Source organism: Bubalus kerabau, chromosome 2 (genome assembly GCF_029407905.1).
Source record: "Bubalus kerabau isolate K-KA32 ecotype Philippines breed swamp buffalo chromosome 2, PCC_UOA_SB_1v2, whole genome shotgun sequence".
Classification (NCBI taxonomy): Eukaryota; Metazoa; Chordata; class Mammalia; order Artiodactyla; family Bovidae; genus Bubalus; species Bubalus kerabau.
In genome coordinates, this window is record NC_073625.1 from 21,748,047 (window position 1) to 21,774,108 (window position 26,062).

Consider the following 26,062-nt stretch of genomic DNA (forward strand, 5'->3'; position numbering starts at 1 on the left):
CAGAGCTACAACTGCTTTCTTTGCCTGTAAAAGGGAAATACATCCTGGGTGCCATTCCACCTCAATGATGCTTTTCCGTGTTAAAAGTAATACCGAAATTAAAAGAAAACTAATTTTACAATCAAATAAACAAGTGAGCTAGTCTGTGTATGATCTTTGTATCCCCAGAATTCACCTTTGATGGCTTACAGGTTTTGAGAAAAATTACAAGGATGATTAGCTTAAAAACGAATAATATGTCCTGAAGAGCTGGAGAGGATTATCAGCGTCCTGTCATCGTCTGCGGCGTATTTTATCACTTCCACTTCGTTAAAGCCCGCGAGTTGCTCAGTGTGAAAATCCACCAGCACCACGAACAAGGCTTTCTGACAGTTTTTCTCACATTTCCCATCAGTGCTCATTTGCTGCCTGTCTACTTTCTGTGAAAGGCTGTGCTGAGTTATTTTACAGTCGTACTTAATCCTATTGTTATGAATGTGTAAGTGGGGAAGCTCAAGAGGTTCAGAGATGCTTTCCTGGAATTTAAGCCACGGTCCTCCTGCCTCTAGTTTGGCGTAGTCTCCCCGTCCCCCACGTCCGCTGATTCCTCTAAACGTGTTACTTCCATTCAAAAGCAGCTTTGACTCTTTGAGGGTACCTGGGTGGGGCTGAGCAGTCAACTACACTGCCTTAAAAAAAAAACCCTGTTCCAGGTTTTCAAACCACCTGAACATTACCTGTTTCAGGAAGCACATGGTGTCAAATATGGAATGGTACTAAGTATGCCCTGGGACAGTGCTATCTTAATGGCAATACTAAATAATAGGAAGTTGCTAATTTTAATTAAAAGGCCTATGATTCATGAAGAAGTAAATCTCTATATACAAATACTATTCAAAAACCGGACATAAATAGGGACTTCCCTGGCCGTCCGGTGGTTAAGACTTCGTGCTTCCGCTGCAAGGGGCACGGGCTCGCTCTCTGGCTGGGGAACTGAGACTGTGCATACTGTGTGGCCAAAAAGAAAAAGACACCTGACCTAACTAGAACAAGAGCAAACTCATCCCAGTGATAAATACTATGCTCTTAAAAAGGAAGAAAAGAGAAAGAAAACACTTGAAACATTTCAATTTACCTGCATAAAGCCTCAATAGCATCTCTGTCCAAAAAATCATGCTCTCTCTTGACTGAGGAAATATCAATGGGGAACAGAAGATCTGTAAGAAAAATAAAAACAAATATACTTACTGAGCATTCAGACTCTTGCCAATCTAGCCCAGTTTAGCAGAGAGAGAGAAAAAAAAAACACAAAATTGTCAAAAACAAGATAATTTCTTGAATACTTACTGTGTGCAGGTTACCTCCTTCCCTACCGAGTGCTATGGGAATGTAAAGCAGTTTAAGACAATATCTTCTGTGTCCTAAAGGAGCTTGGATATCAAGTGGTCTGCAGACTCAAGTATCTGTTGTCAGAGATAAGTGGTTCAAAACACTGTTTCACCTTTAAACAAATCAGCAGTCAACAGACCTGCTATATAAATAATAATTTAAGCCAGAATGAATACCAGAAGGATGCTCCCTTCTAATGTGGCTGCTTCCTCCCTCCCCCCACCATGTGTGTCTTTGCTCACATTTGATCAGGGAAGAGGTCACAGAAAACCAGGCCAAGGAAAGATCTAGAGAACAATGGTGGTTGTCAATGGAATCCAACCATTTGCATGACATCAAAAGCTGAAGAGAATTCAGGATGTGCTATTTTTAAACAAATACAAGCACTTCCATATGGCTTTCCAGGGGTTTATATAAATCCCCCTGAAACAAAAGGCCAGCTCTAAAGCTGGTGTAGAAGGACAGAATCCCAAATCCTTTTATCTATAGAAGAGTTCACTACTCCAAGAATACGTTGTTATATCAAAATCGAAAAGCAGAAAGGGGGAAGAGTCAACTCAATGGAAGAATTCCCTTTTCTGTCCCTCGTTGATAAACACACAGGAAGAGTAGGGAGGAAGAAGACCAGCAGTGCTTCCGTGGAAAACGACAGGGCTCTGGAACTGCCACTAGATAAGAGCAAGTTATCCCTCTTTGGTGTTCCAAGCTGTTAAGGTAAATAACGGGCCTTCCTAGTAAAAAGCTTGTAAAAAACCGTGAGGAAGACTCCTTCTATGCAACTCTGTGGGTCAGGAATAGAGCTCTGCAGGACACCAGAATACACAGAGCCTAAAGATCCCTTTGGCCTCCAGAATGGCTAATGCTGCAGGGGGAAACTGACATGGCTGTTGGTAGTTTTGGAGACACAAGTAACTAATAGTATTCTAGTTCTGGGGTTGACATGGGAGCAAATGATGGTTCGTTATGTTTTTATGGCTTCTACCTTATGATCATTGGTTTTAGAGGATGGCATCAAGCTCCTTATTTTCAGTCATCAATTTTCCAGAGATTATACTTATAAATACCTTTTTTTTTGTTCCAATGTTGAAAACTAACATAATGAGTGTTGTGGTCCATTCTTTTTTCTGAAGGCTAAAGTTAGTGATCCTGTTCTCTGAATGGTAAGATAGACAGACCGATGAAATAGCTAGAGCCTAAAGAGTCATGAAGAAATTTATAAAATTCAGTATTGGAGGATTTATCTCTCTTCATTACCTTCTAGACCAAATGATTAGGGAAATGATTAGTGGCACCCCTATAGTAGCAATGAGAGAAGACTTCTAGTGAATGTAAACTATTAGTAAATAGAAGCAAAGCAGATTATAAGCTGTTTGAAGCTTCTGGCAACTGTATTTCACTTTGAACAGACACCATGCACTCTAAGTATTAAAGGACAGAGCTTATATTAGAGAATATGCTTGTATACTTACTACATGTAAATCATAAAATTAGCATGCCTGTTGAGTGCATCTGAGACAGCAACTTTGTTATTTTAGCAATTCCGAACTCAGTGTGCCCAGAGCTATATTTTAGATTACTTTCCTGACCCAAATTAACTTTAAAATTCTGTTTAAAAGAGAAATTCTAGGAAAAGTAGGGACTTGTGAAATAATTACTTTTTGTTGTTGTTGTTCAGTAGTTCTCAGAGTTCTTCAGGTTAGGATTTAAACTTCCAGCTTGGGTTTAAGTGCAGGATGTATATATTGTCAATGACCAAAATAAAGCTAGGAATCAGGAATGAGTGTGGTGGTATGTGGTGTGTGTATACCTACCCCGCATATAGGGGCAGGACAAAGGAGAGAAATTACAAATGCTTAGAACAATGTCTAGTACAACCTCAAAAGTAGACTTAGGCTTCAAAAGACTTATAAACGTCAAGGGACCCCCAAACTGTCTGTCTCTTAGGATTTGGAAAGATGTAAGCAGAGACCGGAAGGGGATCTCAGCAAAGATACACATCACAAGAAAGGGCTGCTTGGCAGCAAATCAACACTAAAAATTGACATAATTGAAGGAAATTTAATTTCTAAACAGGAGAACAAAAGGACAAGCATGTTCCTGCCACTGCAAATGCAATTATCTTTCCACATCTCCAGTAGAGCTGTGAACTGAAAATCCAATAGAACGCTGGGCCGCCCCACCCCCACCCCCGCCAAAGCCCTACTGAGAGACATAGGTGCTGTAAATGGTACCAGGTCCAAAATTCTCCTACAGGAACAGTAAGCAACTCCACATAATACATACGCGGGCTAACCAAACACCTTAAAAGAGAGAAAGAAAGGAAGGAAGAAGAAAAAGGAATTGGAGATATTCTGTGAAATGGAGGAACAGTAAGATATTCTACATAGTCTAATTATAAAATAATTTTAAACCCATCTTCATGGGGAAATATCATACATTCAGTCTGGGCTACAAAGAGGAAGAACAGGCATTATTAATGAAGTAATGAGTTAGATTAGCTGAATGAGCTAGGGATATAAAATGATCTCTGTGGTTTCTCCCCAGTTTGCTTCTGGGGAGCATCCCTACTCCCTCCATTTCCCTCTTCAGTGCAACCTGCTGCAAGGGGACTCCCCTGGTGGTCCACAGCCTGAGACTTCATGTTCCCAATGCAGGCGGCCCAGTTCAGTTCCTGGTGGGGAAACTACATCCCATAAGCTGCAACTAACAGCCAGTGGAGCCAAAAATGCAGCCTGTTTATCATGGGAACACCTCCAAGCTGACAAACTGTATCCACTCTTAGCATCTGTTGTTCTTCAGTTGCTAAACTGTGTCTGACTCTGTCCCCCCATGGACTGTAGCACATCAGACTTCCCTGTCCTTCACTATCTCCTGGAGTTTGCTCAGACTCATGTCCCTTGAGTCAGTGATGCCATCCAACCATCTCACCCTGTTGCCCGCTTCTCCTCCTATCCTCAGTCTTTCCCAGCATCATGGCATTTTGTTCATTTATTAAAGAAGAATGCTGGTGACCAGTAGATACAAGAGGAAGCTCACTGCCATTGCTACAGGAAGCAGCCTGCTTATAATCATCCTAGAAGGATGGGAGAGCAAAAGAAACATCTTAAAATCACTATTTATTGTGAGAAGAGTTGAACATCCCTGGTGAAAAGACTGAAATGACATCATTTAACCTGGCTCTTTCAGCAGTTCTGTCACACAATGCCTGTCTCACAGCATCTCCTTCCTCTTAAGTGGTGAAAAAGATGTATTCTTTCAGTGTAAATCAACTAAAATTATGTTTGTTTTTGAGATATCTGGCAACCTCTTAATGGTGTTCTTTGAGGTATGAACTGTTTTATTTCTACAAAATCTGCAACATCTACCCAAGTGGTGGACACCCCTGATGGTGCAGAATTAATACTGGCTTGTTGATTAGCTGAATGGATGGTTGGATGGATAGATGGCAGGACAGATGAAGGAGAGACACTTGGCAATAAGAACAATAAGCCTCCAGTTTGAATGAACAACCTCTTTCCCCTGCGTTATACAGAGCACACTCTGCCCACCCCAGGCAGCCAAAGACATGAGGGAGACTCAAGGTGCTCAGCACCCTGTTTCAGCATCCAAGTGATGCTCAGGGTGCTGAGGAAGACATGAAGAACCAGCAAAAAGCCAGCCTGAAAGTGAAAGTGCTAGTCGCTCAGTCGTATCTGACTCCTTGCGATCCCATGGACTGTAGCCTGCCAGGCTCCTCTGTCCATGGGATTCTCCAGGCCAGAACACTGGAGTGGGCTGCCATGCCCTTCTCCAGGGGATCTTCCTGACCCAGGGATCGAACCTGGATCTCCTGCATTGCAAAGCAGATTCTTTACTGTTTGAGCTACCAGGGAAGCCACTAAAAGGCAGCCCAGATCTTGATTTTTTTTTTTTAAAGGGTCCACTTTTTTCTTAATTAAAAACTGAATAACCTAGGAGAAATAATAGTGATCAAATGACAATCTAAGGAAAAGTGAAAAGTCTAATGACAAAGTAGGGAAATATATCTATGATGCATGAACAACAAAGCCTTAGTGTTTAGAATAAAGAGCTCTTATAAATCATCAAGAAAAGTACAATCAACTCAAGGGAAAAAAGGGCAACAGATATTTCACAGAAGATCAAACACATATGGCCAGATGACATGAATAAATGTGTCTTATCATCAAGAGCTAGAAAAATGGCAGTCAAAATCTGTAAGATATCATTTTATATCCATTTGAATGGCAAAAATTAAAGTCTGGCAATGTCAAGGGTTGAGAGCATGTGCAGAGACAGGATCTTTTTATATTACAGGGAGAGGTGGAATCAGTACAGGGACTTTTCAAAAACTTCCATTACAAAGTTGCACGTACATCTTTTCAACTACCCAGTAATGCTACTCCTAGGTATGTGTGTCGGAGAAGGCAGTGGCACCCCACTCCAGTACTCTTGCCTGGAGAATCCCAGGGACAGGGGAGCCTGGTGGGCTGCAGTCCATGGGGTTGCTAAGAGTCGGACACGACTGAGCGACTTCACTTTCACTTTTCACTTTCATGCACTGGAGAAGTAAATGGCAACCCACTCCAGTGTTCTTGCCTGGAGGGAGAATCCCAGGGATGGGGGAGCCTGGTGGGCTGCCGTCTATGGGGTCGCACATGACTAAAGCAACAGCAGTAGCAGCAGCCGGTATGTGTGTGTGTGTGTGTGTGTGTTATTACATGATGGTTACTCCGGCCAGGAAGCGGCAGAGTGACAGGAGACTGGTAGGTCTCCTACTATCAAGGTCCGGTGGCGGTGGTTTTAGGTGCTTGCTATATTTTTTCCTTCATGAAATATTCAAGTCAATAATAAAATATCTGAAAATAAGTCACAGATCAATAATAATCGTATACCAAGGATATGCTTATGGCCATTATAAAAGAATGGCATGGGACTTCTTTGGTGGTCCAGGAGTTTGGAATCCACCTGCCAACGCAGGGGACACGGGTTTGATTCCTGGTCCAGGAAGATCCCACGTGTGGCTGAGCAGCTGAGCCCGTGCGCCACAGCCGTTGAGCCTGTGCTCTAGAGCCCGTGCTCTGCAACAAGAGAAGCCACCACAGTGAGACGCCTGCGCTCCACAGCTAGGAAGTGGCTCCCGCTGGTTGCAACTAGAGACAGCCTGTGAACAGCAATGAAGACCTGGTGTAGTCAAAAGTAAATAAATGAAAAAAAAAAAAAAAAAAAGAATGGCGCTTCCAGCTTACCTTCATAAAGCTGGGCATACTGGGGGAATCCTGCGGCTCGGAGCCAATCACAAGCTTCTTTGGCTTCGATTTCTAGAAGAGAAGAGACGACAGACAAACATGTTAGCTATGTGTAACTCTGCTTCTTCTTCCTTAATAAACTCTGGTTTAGTTATATAATTCTCTGTTGAGAAGGGATAAGCAAAAAACAAAATCCACTTAATCAAATGGTTTAAATTTTTTGCAGCTTTCAAACTTTAAAAGATACATATAATTATCCATCTTTCCTTTAAGAAACAAAAATGGAGTCTCCGCAGTAAGTCCCTCTGTGCTGCTTCTGTGTTCTGGTTACAAATAATTACAAAAACAGGGCATCATGAGAAAGTTGAAAGAGGATTAAATAATTGATTTTAGGTCTGGGTGGCTTAACTTGGTTTACTTTTCATATCGATAGAAGGCCACCAAGTACATCTGAGACCTTGGAAGGGAACTGGCTTGACCCGATGGGATGCGTGCAGAGGCTTGTGTGCTGTGAAGGTGCCTCTTTGGGTCTATCAGGCAGCAGAGAGGCGCTGGAGGGCACTAAGCTGATGAACCCCACAGTCATGGCAGGCTGAAATGCCCGAAACAGCTTCTGGCACCCCACGGTTAACATCTTATAGACAGTACGGCCAGACAGTACGGCCAAGAGCAACTGACGTGGTGCTCAAATTCACTCAAGCCCTGCTTACGACCCCATTAGAACTGACGAATAGAGGAGTTTGGGGCACAGTCATTAGTTCCTCAGTTTGCACAAAAAATATTCTTTCAACCCTTCTTCCCACCTTCCTCAGATCCGCAGAGTACTTAGCGTGTAAGGCTATTCACTCATTTGTAAATGTCTCAGTATTGCTTAATTTACTCCACATTCAAATGTTCATCACACTTTTCTCCTCTGAGCCAGATAGGAGGTGGATAATCCATCAGAGAGAAATATATATATGTCTCACTGTAATACATATCTCACTTTTGTGCAGTAACTTTATTGTTTTAGAGTAATAGGTTTTAACTTATTATTTCATGAGTTCTTTGGGTCTTTAGAGAAAAGAGAATTGAGAACACTCAAATTCGTTAAAACAAGTAAGGATGGCCTTACTGAATGAACATGCCAAAGAAAAAAGCCTGCTACTATCTTTTGACAAGTTAGTTAATACCCAAACAAAACCACTTATGGCCGCAGAGAAGCAATAAAAGACAGGGCAAGGTTTATTACTCTGATGAATCTTTTCAGAGTGGCGATGAAAGTAGCATCATAAAACACAAGATTCAGGACTGAACTTGGGGTTTTGAAGGACAGAGTGGCTGGAATGTGTCACTCTATCAACATTGAAGAATTTCAATCTCTATACTGAATCAAACAATATATCAAATTGTTCAATGAGAATTATCTGCACTTAACAGTTTTTCTTGTATTTATATCCATGCCTCATTCAGTAAGGAATTAAAGAATCTTTAAATAGAATCATAAAATAAACATTTCCCAGAAAACTGTATTGCTGGAAAAACATATAAAAGTTCAACATTTTAAGAGATGTGGAAACTACTTTCTTCTCTACCCCCATGGCCATGGCACAAAGATAGATATGGAGAGAAAAGAAACTAAACGTTTGTTTTTTACAAATATTTTAAATATCTTGCTTCTTCTACTCTCTAGAGGTTATTTCCATTCAACAGATTGTTAGACATCAAACAATAGATTGTTAAAAAGTATTTGCTTTCTACCTATTTTACTTAATAAGTGGTGAATAGCCAGAAACTCTCAACACCTACTTTTTCTGGACTATATTCAGACATGCTATCAGATCAGAGCACACACACAAGCCTTAACTGGACACAATTCTCCAGCCAGCATAACCACTTATTTAGAACATGTTCCTGATTTCTTATTAAAATGGCTTCATGTCAAGAGGCATGAAAGATGTATGGCATTATTTTTTTAAAAGAATGTTTAAGTTTATTTATATAATACCTAACAAATCACAAAGTGTTTTCACATATGTGCTGTGCTTGGTCGCTTAGTCGTGTCAGACTCTTTGTGACCCTATGGACTGTAGCCTACCAGGCTCCTCTGTCCATGGGGATTCTGCAGGCAAGAATACTGGGGTGGGTTGCCATCCCTCCTCCAGGGAATCTTCCCAACCCAGGGACTGAACCCAGGTCTCCTGCATTGCAGACAGATACTTTACTGTCTGAGCCTATTCATTTAAAGCCACTTCAGATCAGATCAGATCAGATCAGTTGCTCAGTCGTGTCCGACTCTTTGCGACCCCATTTATCGCAGCACGCCAGGCCTCCCTGTCCATCGAGTCAGTGATGCCATCCAGCCATCTCATCCTCTGTCGTCCTCTTCTCCTCCTGCCCCCAATCCCTCCCAGCATCAGAGTCTTTTCCAATGAGTCAACTCTTCGCATGAGGTGGCCAAAGTACTGGAGTTTCAGCTTTAGCATCATTCCTTCCAAGGGCTGATCTCCTTCAGAATGGACTGATTGGATCTCCTTGCAGTCCAAGGGACTCTCAAGAGTCTTCTCCAACACCACAGTTCAAAAGCATCAATTCTTTGGCGCTCAGCCTTCTTCACAGTCCAACTCTCATATCCATACATGACCACAGGAAAAACCATAGCCTTGACTAGACGAACCTTTGTTGGCAAAGTAATGTCTCTGCTTTTGAATATGCTATCTAGGTTGGTCATAACTTTTCTTCCAAGGAGTAAGCGCCTTTTAATTTCATGGCTGCAGTCACCATTTATCTGTAAAGCCACTTCAGGAATACGTAAATGCCTACTGATGTCTTGTCATTCTTATTCATTTCCCACCACTAAGAAAAAGAAATGCCCCCAAATGACCAAAAATTGATCTAAAAATCTGTTCACATAGCCACTCTTCTTGGGGGCAGTTGGTTAGAAAGAAACGATGTGACTAAGCCAAGATTTGCATCTTGTGCAGATAATTTAATGGAAGGCTTACAATGGCTAAAAGGCAGCACTTTCAAGAACTACAGAGATCAGTAACTTTACCTGCCTTTTCCTTTCCCTAATATAGATGAGAATGTCTTTCTTTTAGATATCAAACCATGGGAAACAGACACGCCTCTGTTTAGTTTACATTTAACAGTGTCCACTCATGAAAGTTTAGGATGCATAATAAATGAGAACCTGTTGCTTCTATAGAAATCAGAATTAGAAAAACTGTAAAAAGCTGTCATTGACTTTTTAATAAATGGGATAGTTACTGACTTCACTCTCACCCCTTTGTAGTTACCAAGAGAAAATGGTAACAATCTAAGATCCATTTTATTTAATAGAAAAGAACCCATGTCTCCTACCAGGTCAGGTAGGGATTTACCCTTTCTAGTTCCCTCCTGATCCAGGCCACGACTTCCACCCTTACCCTAACTGAAACTCCAGGTCTCCTGTTCTCTTTCCTGAGACTCCTGCCACCAACCTTGCCTCATCAAACTTCCTCCATTACATTTTTGATCTTGTGTCTCCTGCACAAACTTCCCTGGAGCTCCTGCTCCACTGCTTAGAAAACAAGTCTAGACATCTCCCCGGGGTTTTTAAGGTTCTCCACGTGGCATGGAACTGTTCAGCTCGCTGTACCTGCTCCATACCCCAGCCAAAGTAAACATGGTCCTTCTTCACCCCCCAACACATCCCTGGCGGAAAATACTCTCCCATTTTCTCATTATCAAATTTTACTCATCCTTCAAGGCCTCAGCCAAGTGTCACCTCCTATAGGCAGTCTTCCCAGATGCCTCCCAACAATTCCATCAATGGTTAACTTTTATTGAGCACTCACTGTGTAAATGGCCCAGTTTAAGCCCTTAAAAGGTGTATGAATTCTCTGACTCCTCATATTGATCCTAACAGGTGAGTTGGGAATATCCCTAAGATATGAAGATGAGGGAACAAGTGGAGAAACAACCACTTCTTGCCATTGCCATAGTGTGACAGAGAGCAAAGACTTGCAGAAATAAGCAACCCCAATTTCCCTGGAAAAAAAAAAAGTATCAATGAACAACGTTAACAATATTAAGCCAAACCATGTGAATGCTGCATTACTACTGTCATGCGAAGAGCTGACTCCTTGGGAAAGACTCTGATGCTGGGAGGGATTGGCGGCAGGAGGAGAAGGGGACGACAAACGATGAGATGGTTGGATGGCATCACTGACTCGATGGACATGAGTCTGAGTGAACTCCGGGAGATGGTGATGTACAGGGAGGCCTGGCGTGCTGCGATTCATGGGGTGGCAAAGAGTTGGACACGACTGAGTGACTGAACCTAACTGAACTGAACTGAACCGGCTCTCTGGACAATTTTTTTTTTTTAATTCCCCACCAGGCAAAAGTGCCATCAGAAACTGAAAATGCAGTGGAAATACAATGACACATTTAGAACTGGGTTTTCTCTAAGCCAACAACAGACAAACGTGTGAAGGAGGAAATCGGAAATTTTTACTGGAACCAGCTTTAGTAATGACTTGTGTTAGATGAATGAGGTTCGGGAGAACCTTTGGTGTCTCACTGGGAACCATGAGGCCGTATCTGCACACTTCCTGGCATGATGGGGTGACCCTAGCTTCCCCTCACCCCTCAACAGTAAGTTAGAAATTCCCCAACCCCGTCATCGTTCCGCGGAACTCGCCATCTCAGTGGTTGAACAATGATCGTCGGGTCTGAGCAGGATGTGAGTACTTCCACCTCCCCTCTGCTCTGTCTTCACGGTGGAAACCCTCATAGAGCTTCCTGGCTTCTTTGCGATTTGCCCTGTGCTTCCAAAATCAGGCCTCAAGGCAAATGCTCCACGGAATGCATCTCTTAAATACAATTCTAAGGAATCGGGAGGAATGTAAGAAAATTCAAGCACGTTCCGGATTCCGTGGATTCCCCAACGCGGGCAGACTTGCTGGCACAGATCCATAGAAACGCGGATGCTTTACCAGCCGCGGAGAAGCACGTGGCTGTGTGAAGGCAGGCGCTGCTTTCTGATCTAAACCAAGATTCCTAACCCCGGTCACAAACATTCCTTCAAATGGAAGGAAGAATTACTTCAAAGGATCAATTCTCCTGCCTCCATTCAGGGCACCCACTTTACAGGACTGCCATACAGCTGGGCACCAACAGGCCCACCTTCCCTGGCAGATGGGTTTCTCGGGGGCAGAGGAGCAAACCACAGCCTCAGACACTTGACCTCGGAGGCTCTGAGCCTGGATCCTGGTGGCATCACCTGGGGGAGTCTTCTAACCCGCCCCCACCCACGACTCCCAAGTGTTCTTTCTCATTTTCTCCATCTAGAGAGGACCCGACGACAACATCTTTTTAAAGAAGCTCCTGCTGCTAAGTCGCTTCAGTCGTGTCCGACTCTGTGCGACCCCATTAACGGCAGCCCACCAGGTTCCCCTGTCCCTGGGATTCTCCAGGCAAGAACACTGGAGTGGGGTGCCATTTCCTTCTCCAGTGCATGAAAGTGAAAAGTGAAAGTGAAGTTGCTCAGTGTCCGACTCTTAGCAACCCCATGGACTGCAGCCCGCCAGGCTCCTCCATCCATGGGATTTTCCAGGCAAGAGTACTGGAGGGGGGTGCCATTGCCTTCTCTGAAAGAAGCTCCTAAGTAAATGTAAAGGTAGTCAGGATCGGGGACCACTGAACCAGGTAGCATTTCTTCATATTCCTTTATCCCAGACTCTTTCTTCCCAAGGTATCCTAGCATCTTTCCCACAGAACTCTGATAACCCTTGCTCGTCCCTAACCTCATGAACTCTCTCCCAGACCAAAGGGCAGGTGAGCCCTGGATTGGTCTGTAGGAAATACATGATTTGTGTCATGTCATGTCATGTCACTCCTCTGCTCATAATTCCTAGATGACTGCCACTACCTTTCAGACATGACTCCTCAGCAGACCCACAGCCATCTTAACTCACCCTCTGCCCAGCAATTCTGCTCATGGAAGGCCTCCAAATGCAAGCTCCACTCCAGTCTTCCTGAACTCCTTGCGGGTCCCAGGATGCACAGGCTCTTCATCTCCTATCTCTCTTGCTGCAGATAAATTCTCCCTCTGCACCCCATCAACCTCTCTCCCTCTCCTTCCCTGGGACAGTGAGTATACCTACTAGAAGCTTCTTAATTCACTCATTTATCCCGAGAGACTACTATTTCCACATTGGAAGCACATTTACATTTGTTTGAAGGCTAAGAATCCATTGACATTTGACTGAGAACTATGACTTTAACCCCTATCTCTTTGCAATTAATAAAAATAAATGTTTAGCACACACACACACATGCTGCCAAAAGATTGGCTACTGGGAATTACCTATGTAAAGTGAATTTCTAGTTGGGCTAAGTCAGATAGCACAATGTATACGTTAATATTCATTAAACTCTTCTGTTATCTAATCACAGCAAAGATTATGACTAGCCACTAGCAACATTCCTACCCTCAGGTGCCTAAAAAAAAATTCTAAACATCTGCTGTGCCTCTTCTCAAAGAGACCAGAGAGGAAGCTTCTGCAAGACCAGTCAATATAATTCAGTTCCTGGGCCATCTGGCCTCCCAGTAGCTGACCCAAATCCACCTTTAGATATATTCTAGCACAGCCACACATTTACGTGCAGCGAATCACCCTTCACTTCCCTGTTCAGCTCAATATTTATTATTGCACATCCAGGGTCTGTGCTGCCTGCTGTGTTTAGGGACAATCAAAGACACAGGTCGCTGCCCTGAAGCAGGAAGCCAAAGGGAAAGGTAATTCACAATTGAGGATACTCAGCTGATTCTCTTATGAATGAGGTAACTTCTAAAGGGCTCTTCTGAGATCCATGTATTTAAGTCCCAAGGGACCCTGTCCAGGCAGCCCCCAAGAGTCCCTGTTTCATGGATGACAGCCAGACTTCTGACGGCGGCCCCCGTGCCCTCGCGCCTTCCTCCATCCTGTTACCCCACGGCCCCCGGGCTAACTGACCCACCCTCACAGGCCTCTTCTCACCCACCCCATGCTCCCTCTTCTGCTTTATCTTTTCTTCTCCCAAAACATTTATTATGTTTACGTTGTCTCTGCCCTCTGTAAACTTGCCCAAGGCCAGTTTCTTTGCCTGTTTTACTCTTTGATATATCCCAAGCCCCACCAACAGTGTGGGATACATGCTAGTTACTCAATAAATACCATATAAATAAATAAACTGCAATGTGATTTTCTTCTAGTAAAGTGGTCTTAATTTTTTCAGATCAGGAGCCACCGTGAGAAATATATTTTACATTGGCCCTCCACACACATGCATATGTGTACCTATGCACGCATTCATGTACACAAACGTGTGTATATAAGCATATATAAAACTGAAACAAGTTTCCCCAAATAACACTTATAATAAGTAATGCAGTCTTACATTTTTTAATGGAAAAAAAAAAAAGGCTATTTGTTACCTTCCCTAAAAAAAAAACAAAAAAAACAAAAAAAAACCAACCTGTTTGAAATACACTGTTCTCACACAGCTTTTTCTTAAAGAGAAGGAAAGAGGAAAAGAAAGAAAGAAAAACGAAGGAAGGAAGGAAGAAAAGTAAACTAAGAAATCCCTGTATGGTACAGAGGAGGCTATGAATTCAGAGGCAGGCGGGGGAGGGAGGGAGGGGGCTACTGGGCATTCATTTCAATGCTCAGCCTTTATTTGGAGGGATTATGATCTTTTATAGAAGGCTGGACTGCAGGAAAGGAGACTGGGAATAAAAGAGAATAAGCTAAGTGGAGAGCCGGCAAAGCACAGGTGTGTGTGAAGGTACGGTAAGCAGACTCGATTTACTGTAACACACAACAGAAGAAGGGGAGGTATGCAGTGAAAAGTAGGTTATGCCAAAGAGCAGATACAAGCATCTCCTTAGCCTTGTTACCCAATGAGCAACCAACATGATTTCCTCAGATACAGAAGAGCTTTGCATCTGAGTGTCCCAAGTTCCTAGTAATAATCCGCCACAGAAAGGGGGCAAAGTATGACCTGTAACAAACAGGTCAGGGAAACAGGTCCAGGAAAGAATCCATTGCTTAGTTAAGTAGCCTTAAGAACACAATCCTTCTGGACTGGTTTCCTCATCTGTAAAATCTGGGATTGCCACAGGCTGTGCAGATTCCTTAAGTTTCTGATTCTAAGAATTCCTTTATGCCCATTTCCCTTGTTCGTCAAGACAACTCTCAGACTAGGTTCCATCTATTAATTTTCCAGATTTATCATCAATTACACGGAGACATTCTTCTTCCCTCAAAAAACTGATCAAATGTACAAAATTGACTGGCTTATTGCTAAAATATCTAATTTGTTTCCTTTATGGGGGGGATGGAGCCATGCCTTGTGACTTGCAGGCTCCTACTTCCTGACCAGGGATCGAACATATGCACCCCTGCACTGAAAGAATGGGGTCCTAACTACTGGATCACCAGGCAATTCCCTCTAATTTGCTTCTTAATAGATCAGTTTCTAGATTTGTTCCCTGAAGCCTATGATCATATTACAGAGAACTCAAAACCCTAGGCATTTTTGCATATCCATGTCTCCAGCCCTCAAACTAAAATTAGTCTTTACAGGAAGAAAACACTCCAATGCATAGAAAACTCTTGAGTTTTAAAAAAAAAAAATCAAAGTTTTACTTTGCTTATTGATCTTGTACATTTGTGTTTCAGTTAACAGCACCATCTTGACATCAACTCAATCAGTGAACTGGGGGCTGGGAAGCCTCTTGGAACTTTTCCATTTTTTCCTCTTTACAAATGAGGAAGCTGGTCCAAAGTTTAGCTAACAATAATTTGCTTATGGTCCCAGAGGGCACCCCCCACCCGCCCTCCCGCCACCAGCCCTCACTCCTGGTTAGAGAACTTTCTGCACAGCGCAGTCTTGCCCACAAAGATTACCCTCACTTTGAAATCACTAGACTGTTTTTCAATACAAGTAGGAACTGGGAGTTTTGAGGGAGTTCTCTTTTTAAGTTTTTTTTTTTTTTTTTTTTTTCTCCTACTTGAGATTCAGAGGCAGATACGTTGCTTTCTAGTAGAGAACATTCCTAGAAATAATATAAAGGCGGGGGTGGGGGGGGGGGGCAGGACCCATTTTCCCTAATGATGTGATGACAACTTAATAAATGGCTCTGCTTTAAAGAAGGGACACATAAGGCAAGCCCACACCTGATAGTCTGCACAGGAGTCCACACTCCAGCACTGTAGAAATTAAATCAATTAAAGTTTCCTTTGGGGATCACTGAGTTCAAGTGTTTGCAAAACACTATTTTTAACACACAAACCAGGAAAAAAGCACATAGCTCACATCAAAAAATATATGCCCTTTCCGTGCAAAGGCAAACAGCTCTGGATCCATTTAAGCTCAGGCAGGACTGGGTGCTATCACTCCAGGCTTGAGCTGATCCAACTGTTTCCAGGAACAGAAATCATCTCCCAGTGAATCAGAAACTGGCACTTACTACCCAGCACACACACAAAATCAAACTTAAATGAAAATAAACTGTTAAGGAAATGGATATTGCATCATCACATCTTTCTACTTCACTGCAATCTGAGGTGGAACAAAGCCCACCTCCATCTACACACACACACACTCTCTCTCTCTCTCTCTCTTCCAGTATTCTGCACCAAATATTTATGCCTTTCAAACCACCTATTGCTAAGAAAAAAAATTTGAAGTAGTTTCTTAGATGATAACTGGATAGATTAGGAAAATGATTTCAAGACAGGAAGCCATCTTAAACCAACTTTAAGGCTCCTTATTTTTCTGAGTCTCTCTCTTTTTTTTTTTTTTTTTTGCTAAATGAAGAAGATGGTTTAAAATTATATAATTTGCTTCCTTTTAAACTTACTTTTTCAAGGCAAAAATACCTGGTTACAAACCTAAAATAGCACCTACCTCCCTATCTCCACCATTCAAGACTGACATGCTCATCAAGTCTTTCACACATGTCTGCAAAGCCTATTCTATAACCCTAAGCACCTCTCCCCAATCCGTGGCTTTTGCCCTAAGTTCTACAGCGTCACAGCTCAGGTAAGATAAAATACTGTGCAACCTGTAGTGCTACAAAACTTTAAGTTAGAAATAAAGGGAATAGTGAGGGATGGTGCAGAAACTATTCACTCATATTACAGTCCATCCTGACAGAGAAAAAAAGGAAATCTAGAATTGAACGAAACATCAAGTTGCCTTATCAAAGACCAATGAAAATAACAACATGCCAGATACTGGCTAATACAAGCAGATGTTAGCCACTCCTATGTCTAACCTCAAACAGGAAACACTACAGACAGACCTTGCTTTACTGTACCTCACGGATAGTGCAGTTTCTACAAATGGAAGGTTTGTGGCAACCCTGTCAAGCAAGTCTATTATTGGGCCACTTTTCAACAGCCTTTTAAAAAATCACTTAATAGATGACAGTATAAGGTAAATGTAACTTTTATATGCACAAGGAAAGCAAAAAATCTGTATGACTTGCTTTATTCTTGTGGTCTGGAACCAAACCTGCAGAACCTCCAAGACATGCTTGGGTTCAATTAGACTTTCTGACTCTTGAGCAAAAGGTGTAAGAAATAGAAGTATTATTGTCTCCTAGGTGAGCAAAAGAATTACTTTCATCAAAACTGCTTATGACATTCAGTCCCCCCCCAAACACACACAATCCACTGGTCAAAATTTGACCCAAGTATTTTTGTTTAGTTTAGGATATTAGTGGTTTTATAACATACATTTTTCCTACAAACACATAAAAATCCTCATTTTGTTGCTTCCCTGTTTTATTTACACAATAGAACAGGAAGAGGTCTCCAGTTCCATTCAACTCACATATGACCTTGGACTAGTCCTTGAACTTCCAGGCAACTCAGCTGCCCCTCAGTAGGGAAAAGGCAATGTTTTTCCAGGCTGCCTTTGCATAGATCTGGAATTTCCCCTGGAATGACTTTTACAAATGCATAAGCATCATACAAGATCCCTTTTTGGTGTCACACAGTTTGAAAAACAAAGTTGTAAAGAGATGTCCTTGATGGTGAAAATGACTGCAGAATTTTGGCATCCTCTATCTCCTTGGTTATCTGAGTGAGACAAAAGGCATGGCAGGGCGGAGTGCATGGGCCACAGGCCATTTCACCTCCCAGGTCCCTTCCTCTCCAGCCTCCTAAGTGCTGCAACCTGGGAAATGCTATGAACTCAGGGTGTGGAAAACTTTTGTCCCTCAGACATCCTCTGGAGACTCTTGCAAGGAGGAGGAAGGCGCCTTTCTGTCCAGCTGCAGGAAGCAGCCTCTAGCCCTCTCTGCAGGACACTCAGAGGTGGGGCAGGGGAGAGAACAAAATGTGGATGGGAGGCGTCAAAGGCATTTGAGGACTCTACGCACTGACCTCAGCCTTCAGCTAGCTTTTGATTTTCCTCCTGGGGGCAGAAAGGGGAAGACAGGAGAAGGCCACCCGGTTGAGGTAGGATGTGTGGATGGAAAAGGAGCTTACTTTCCACTGTGAAACTCACTCCAGTAGCAGCATAAAAAACAAGAATGAAGGATTAAGAGAGAGACTTGATTCCTACCGTGTGTGTTGGCTTGACTTCAGCAAAGGAATACGGTTTTTACCTTTTGGTGCCGAAGAACATTATTTCCTAATAGGTAGGCCTTTTCAAAATGCCATTCAAAATGTTTCCAATGACCTCTGGGAGAAAACTTTCCCTTGGAAACATTATTTTGGAGTGCTTTCACAGAAGTAAGCACCATTCAGTATAGTCAACAGAGACTAGAAAATGGTATCCAAAACTCCTTCTTCACATATTAAAGACAGAGGCTTGAGTTCTCCATTCACGAGGCCCCTGAGAGGGGACGGAGAAACCACTCATTTGTCAACCTGGGACCCTAACGTTACAGCTCTCTACCTACCAGCACAAAGAAACTGTGGAGTAACTGCAAGGCTCTGTTTGGCCACCAAATATTGTTTCCTCAACCGAATCAACTCCTGCCAAATATATGTCCACAACTGGGATCTACAGTCACAGACACCTGGTTGAAATCCTAGCTTGGTCATGCACAGTAAGTGATCTCAGGCAAGGTATTTAACTCTCTCCCAGAGCTCAGATTCCTCATCTTAGGAATGGAAATAATTAGATCTACTTTGTGAGGTTGCATGAAGATTACATGTGACAATGAAACCAAACTTAAGAATACATTTTAACTTCTATAATGTGGCTCAGTGGGTTAAGAGTCCGCCTGCAACGCAGGAGACATGGGTTCGATCCCTGGGTCAAGAAGATCCCCTGGACGAGGGCATGGTAACCTACTCCAGTGTTCTTGCCTGGAGAATCCCCGTGGACAGAGGAGCCTGGTGGGCTACAGTTCATAGGGTCACAAAGAGTCGGACATGACTGTGGTGACTGAGCACGCATACATAATGTCACTACTATTCTGTTAAAAGTCTATACATTAAAAAAAAAGTCTATGTATTTTTTACAAAAATTAAAAAGAAGTATCCACACTAGAGAAAGCTGACTGTTGCTTATTAGAAACTATAAAATTTTTATATATACATATACATGTACATATACATATGTATAGGCTAAAAACACAATACTTTATTCCTACCTGCTGTTAATTACGATGGCAAGGAGGAAATAGCTAGTGAAAAAAAATGTTGAGACCCAATTAAAGAAGTTCTAGCGGAACTATACTTACTTATCATTGATGATGATAATCCTTAACAATAACACAGGATCCCACAAGGAAAAACGCAAACAGGCAGGAAGAGGCTTTCTCAGCTAGGAATCTTACCCCTTTCACATTAATTAGATTTCTGACTAATTTGAGGTGGAAAGAAAACACCACTGATCATACTCCCTCCAGCCACCTATTCCTATAAAAACGTATTTTAACCCTACAGCACTGTCCTCCTTAAAAAGAATAAGAATTACCCTCAAGTTCTGGAATTCCTCTCTACACAGTGGCCACACAATCAGATCACAGACAACTGTGAAAATCCACTCCAGAAGAGCATTCTCCTCCTAATTTCACAGCCATGGAAAAGAGGCACTTGGCACTGTGCTTTTTAGGACACAGTGCTGGACCATACCTTATGGCTGAGCATCAGTTTCCACCGCCCCCCCACCCCCACCACAGCGAGGACAATTTTTGATGTCCTGCATGCTATGAAGATTACTCCTTGTACTGCAGCCCCACAATGCCAAAGTATATTAGAGGTAAATCTTGCTAAAATGAACATTCAGAGAAATGACTCCACTTAGAAATTAAATTCTCTCTCCTCCACCGGATTGCAACTCATATCATTGTAAGCATTAGACTAAGTCAACTTTACAAATGAAAACCACTCGTCTCCCCAGGCCAGCTTTATAATTTCAAGAATAGGCTTGGCAATGATGAGACTTTCTGCCAGCTGTACCATGAGCCTGCTTGTGCTGTAATGTTCTAAAGCACAGAGAATTTGGTCTTTAGCACTTGGGCAATGTCCAGGGAGGAAGGGGAAACATCTGAAGTTATTTTTACTTTTGCAAGTTCTCTGGTTGTACACAGTGAATGCTAGGGTGGGTCAAGTATTGTCTAGAACCTTCAGAGTCTTTTTTTTTTTTTTTTTTTGCATGGCCTCATTTCCGTCTTCCTGTTGCTAGGAAAGGGAGCTAGGCATGAGAAAAGTGTGTTTACAATACTGGACCATCCTGTCCAGCACAAGGCTCTCTTCAAAAGAGTACAATTCACTTCACCCACTGTACTTTGGATGCCCCATTCATCTGAACCAAACCACCCTCCCCTGAATACTTTCAAATTGCATATTTACCCACTGAAGCCATAAAAATACCACTTTCATTTGAACGTTGCATCATGGCTTAAAATCTCCATGGGGACACCAAGGGAAACCCAAGTACTTATTTTTGTATTTGAAACCACCTCTTGGAATCCCACCAAGCCTCTGATTAGAAGGCATCTCACCGGGGCCTCCCATACCCTCTTAAAGCCCCACACTAGTTTTACAAGGAAGAGTTTAACTACTATCCAGATTTTTCACTTCACAGTGATAAACTGTTTAATCATAACATGCTTTTCTATTAATCTGCTATATTTTCCAGAAGCAACCAAGCATTCCCCTTTAATGTAAAAATGCCCCGAAACTTCGCTCCATCTTTGGTTTTTGAACTACAAGACAGAACAATAATAAAATAAACAAAAATAAAAAGGCTTTAAAGGGGCATCCGGTCTCTCACCTTTGCTCCAGAACTATAGGAAAATCCTTTGATTAGTCCAGTGTATTAAAACTTGGAACACTGCCTTCAATTAGCCATAGTTAACTGCTTAACTGTTTATGCTTTTTGGTCTTTAAGGAGTTAGAGGTGGTGTTTCTCCTAAGGTCCACAATTAGGAAGTTAAGACACAGGTAAGTCATTGATATGACACTTCTCATTCACTGGAGGGAAAGATGAAGTTGGAAGCTACTTAGTCTGATTCTCTGGAGGAGGGAAACCAAGTCAGTTCTCTGTCTTGGGCTTCCAGCCAGTTTGGTGTAAGGTGTCACTCGGCATGAATTAAAATAAAATCTGTTTTTGTCAAAAGCAAAGTTTTAAAACAAGCTGGGAGAGAAAGTCAGTCTGCTGTGCTTCATTTTAAACGCTGAACAGTAGTGCTAATGAAAAAAATATGCACTCAGGTTTGGGCCACGCTGTAAATCTGGCATGCCACAATAAAAGTTAATACACACAATCGCCAACATTTTCTCAGAAAACGTCTCGAAATAACGTCTGAATGCACATCTGCTAACTATTTGACACTCATTTCCCAGGACTTAGTTCTATTAGGGGGACTGTTGACTTACAGGGCACCCCTCCGACCATCTGCTGCAGTCTGCAAGCCAAGATGGCACTAGGTCCCTCCATTAATTTCTCACTTATGCTCTGCAAATTATCTCTGCGGAGGACCAGCCTGCAGGCCAGATGGATGCTGAATTAGTCAACCTCTTGGAGCTGCTGATAGATTTACATCCAGAGTTCTGCTGGGCTATTATTTTCCTTCAAATCTTCAGCAAATAGAGTTTTGAAAAAAACAAAAAAGTAATCTGAGACTCGGTATTCTGCCTTCTTCAGAGCTATGATTTTTTTTTTCCCATCCAAATGCGTCATATACCCCGCCCTCACGAATCTTCCGGTAACGGAGGCTGCCTGGACTGCATTCCTCCGCCTCACCGGCCATCACTAAGGCAGCTTCTGAATCCTAAGAATGTACCCATTTGCTAGCCAAGTTGAGTGTAAAATGACTGGGGCAAAGCAAGCTTGGGCAATATTTTCTTCTCCACTCTACATGCAGGGGTTCCCTCCTTCTCTAATTAGCACACACTGGGTACTGAACATCACAGAGACTGTGCTCAGCCCTTGTCGTTTGGTGCTCAGCCCTTGTCGTTTGATCCTCAGCACCTCCCAGCGCGGTAAACACAGTTATGATGCCCATGTGCAGCTAAAGGATGTACGGCGAGGTGTCACTTCCCAGATTCACTCAGCTAGAAGGCTGCAGACCACTATTCCCACCCTGCCGGCCTCACCCAGGGTCCGCGCGCTGGAAAGGCACGCGGAGACTGTTAAGTTACACGTGGCGGCGTCGGTTTCCCGCGGCCAGAGGTGTAACTCCTGCCTAAGGATCAAAGGCTCGGTCCGCGAGGCTGGAGGTGGGGACAAGGACACTGGGGGTAGAGGTCCAAAAGGCCGTCACCTCGATATACGGAAAAAGCCAGATCGCCCGTTGTGCTTCCTTCCTTTTGGCGGCCCCGGGATTCGCGGCGCGCGGGCGCCTCCTCCGGAGCCAAGGGCGTGGGCATCTCCGTGGGGCATTTTAGGAAACCCAGTCCAACGCCCCAGCACGTGAAGGCACAGTTTTCCAGCAAGCGCCCCACATGCAAGCCTTGGGGCTGGCTAAAACAGCTGCAGTACTCTCCAGGAGCAGGCAGCCACCAAAGCAAGACTTTCCTGGCTAAGCCCGAGTTATTTTCCAGTGTTTAAAATATTTGAACAAAAACGGTTGGAAATTAAAAGTTTTTTGGTAAGGTTCACTTTTAAGCAGTTGAACATTTTTTTCCAAGGGTCACCGCAGTCTAAATATCCCTAAATAATAAGATTCTCAAAGGAGTCAACGCTGATTTTGGACTTGTAGCGTGAAGGACAGCAAGCGCCAGCCCTGCAAAGGTCCTCAAAGGGGAGAGGAGAAAGAAGGTCGCTCCGCGCCCCATCGGAGCCAGAGGCCACAGCCTCGGATTTAGAATAAGAATAGAAAGACCGCCAGCGAGGCTGTGCAGAGGGACTACGCGTCTTGCGACCCCGGCCCGGCCCTGTGGCCCCCAGCCCGGCCTGCACCCCCAGCCTGCGCGGGAAGTTATTGTGGGTTTCACTTCATCATTTACGGTCGCCCACCCCCCCACCCTCACCAGCCCGCAGCCCTTCCCAGAGCCCACGGGGCGCGTCAGCCCGCGGCATTAACCGAGATTAAGACCTCCCTCCCGGACGACGACCCTTGTTTTCCCCACACTCCACCTCCTGCACTCCAAGAAACACGGGCCACTCGGTTCCGAGCCTCCTCGGAAAGCGCTGCCAAAGCACAGAACGTCAGGCACCGACTTGACAAGGCAGGGTGACATTTCCTTCGCGGCGGGTTCCCTCCGCAGCTGGCTCTCGCGGCCGGCCGGACGGCAAGGCACAAGTCTAGCTTACGTGTTAGGATCATGGTGTCCGGCTTCTCTCTGCACATCAAGTGCGGCAGGGGACGGCGGGCGCGCGGTGGGGAAATCGAGGCAGCCCCACGCAGCTCGGCTCCGGCGCCGGGACCCACGGCGGCACCCGGGACGCGCGCGTCCCTCCGAGCGATCCTCAGAGCATCCTTGCTCGCCACCCCAGAAAGAACGCGGGGTTTGCCCGAGATCGAAAAGGGGGAGCGCTCAGAGAGCTGAGCCAGAAGCCCGGGAGCGCTGCTGGCTCCTGCCGCAGCGAAGTTCGGCCATGGCCGGGACCGGAGCCCTGCGCCCTCGTACTAGCCGCAGGAGCGCTCTGCCTCCCGCCTAGCCGGCAGGCCGCGCCCTCCTGCAGCGCCCACCCCAAAGGGGAGGAACTAGACCCTGCGCGTCTCCTCCTCCCCGCCGCCGGGGTTTCCAGCAGCGTCTCCCGCCGGCCTCAGGCCCCGCCCTACTCTCCCGGCCCCGCCCCCTCACTACCAGGCCCCGCCCCTCCCCTCTTCCCGCGCCGCCCAGTTAGCCCGCCACCGCCCGAGGCCTCCCCTGGCGCTGCCCCCCGTCAAGCCCCTCCCCGTCCCTCCTCCGCCCCGGGCTGGAATGCCTTTCCCCTGGCCGGCAAATCCGCTGAAGGAAGCACCTTCAAGTCTCCCATTAGTGGTCTTGGGGGCAAAGGCAAAGGCTGGACCCTGGGGGCATTTACTTGCTGGGGAGGTCTGGGCTCCACGCTGGGAACACTTTCCCTCATGTTTTTCTTGGTAGGTTTGCACACTTTTTTTTTTTTTTCCACTTGTTATCCTGCCTTTCATCATGACTGGAACCGCATAAATTCCTGGGAACCAAGGCGAGGTGGGGAGGGAGGGGTGAATCAGTGTTTCATTACATGTAAAATGGGAAGACGACAACCTGCCCCTTGGACATTCATCATCCATTGCTAAGGTGCGCAGGGGTACAGAGGAATGTAACTGACGCTGTAGTAGAGAGGGACAGCTGTTACTCCACGTGTCTAGTCTCCTGTGTGCAGCCAGAGCCAAAAGTTTCCTAACCAAAGCCCTTGGGCCACAACCCAGTGCAGCTCCTGGAACTGGTAGAGCAGACTCTAGACTGCAGAATTAGAATCTCTGATGTTGAGAATCTGCATTTTTTTTTCTTTTACAAGCCCTTGGGTGATTCTGGTGCACTGCAATTTGAAGACCCCTGATATAAAAGGAAGCTTTATTTAAAAGGATTACAATTGACTATAATCTCTGTAAAATTAAAAAGAAAAAAACTCTGATAGAGATTGCATGAAAATTTCCTTTGAGGCTAGTCAATGCTTTCTGCCTATTTCCTCTGGGTAAAGAAAACTCTAAACCTATTCATTAAACAAATACATCCAGAGCATTTATTTACCATGAGCCAAACACTGTTCTAGGCTCTGGAGATTCAGCAGTGAGCAAAAAAGATACACATCCCTTCCCTTCTGGAGTATACTTCCTAGTGGGGAAGATGCACAATAAACAAAATAAGTCAGTGAAATATATATAATGTCTTAGAGGGAGATATATAAAGTAGGGGAGGGGACAGGGAAGCTTGAAGCAGAGTCTGTTTTCAAATAGGGTTAAATACAAATGGGAGAATTTAAACTAATCTCTTGATTAGTTTAAAATGTGTTGATTTCATAGCTGGGTCTTAGTTGACATACACAACTTTTTCACCCCATTGCTTCAAAAACAAAAACACTCATTTCACCACTGATTTCCTAATTTACCCAAACCGGAATTGGGCTCTGAGGAGTGGCATCCTGGGAGTGCATGGGGCTCCTCTATTTAACAGTTATTTCCAGGGCTTTTACCTACTTAGAGCTGCTGGGGACCCCAAGATAAGCAAGGGCAGGCCCTTTGCCTGCTCAGAGTTTAGTCTGCTAACAAAGCAAAGGGCTTATGAGAAAGAGGTCCTGTAAGGGCCTGAAAAGTGGGGACACGACCTGGCCCAAGAAGAAAGAAAAGGGAATGTCCCTCTGAAGTCCAGGAGCTGGAAGAACGCTCAAAACAGCTGCTAGCAAGGGGGAATTCGATTCAGGGGAAACTGGAAAAATAAAGGCAAGAACTTTCAATTCCCTACACTACTATGTTGACAATTTTTAAAAATCCTTAACAGCAAAAAACAATGTAAACCACTATAAAGAAAGAAGGCATCCCATGATCAGATTTGCATTTTGAAATCTTTGCTCAGTGTGTACTTCTTCAAAACTTGAAAAAGAGGAATATTTCCCTAAACTTCCCTTATACAGTAAATTCTCTTGTTTAGAAACAATCCAAACCTTGAAAATATAGATACTCTAAGCCTCTCCTCCAAAACATATCAATTCTCAGAATAAGTTCTTAATGCTTATTATTAGTTGGTTGAAGTTGTATTTTTCTTGAATTAGGTTTCCAGGTGTCTGTGCAAGTCGGATGTACCATCTGCCACTAAGCTATTCATCTTTCCAGAATAAAACCTACTAATGTTAATATTTTTGTCTCAAGTCTCATTCCTTTTTCCTTGATTTTTTAAAAATATCTTTTGATGTGGCCCATTTATTTATTCATTTGTGGCTGTGCTGCGTCTTTGATGCTGCGCAGGCTTTTCTCTAGTTGCAACGAGCGAGGGCTCCTCTTGGCTGTGGTGTGCGGGCTTCTCATTGCGGTGGCTTCTCTTGTTACAGAGCATGGGCTT

General features: G+C 44.0%; 1 protein-coding gene across 7 annotated transcripts in view; it reads right to left on the bottom strand.

The window, feature by feature from the left end:
* The window catches only part of DLC1 (DLC1 Rho GTPase activating protein), a 434,550-nt gene that overhangs the window by 22,679 nt on the left and 385,809 nt on the right, over positions 1–26,062 (bottom strand). For 4 of the 7 annotated variants that reach the window (XM_055567228.1, XM_055567227.1, XM_055567229.1 and 1 more), the window contains 2 exons: positions 6,615–6,686; positions 1,115–1,196 (listed from right to left, as the gene is read on the bottom strand). In XM_055567228.1, the coding sequence (XP_055423203.1) occupies positions 1,115–1,196; positions 6,615–6,686 (154 nt within the window). Of the gene's footprint in view, positions 1–1,114; positions 1,197–1,226; positions 6,530–6,614; positions 6,687–23,174; positions 23,330–23,351; positions 23,698–26,062 lie in introns of those variants that run through there. The other 3 variants (XM_055567230.1, XM_055567231.1, XM_055567233.1) reach the window with 3 other exon arrangements.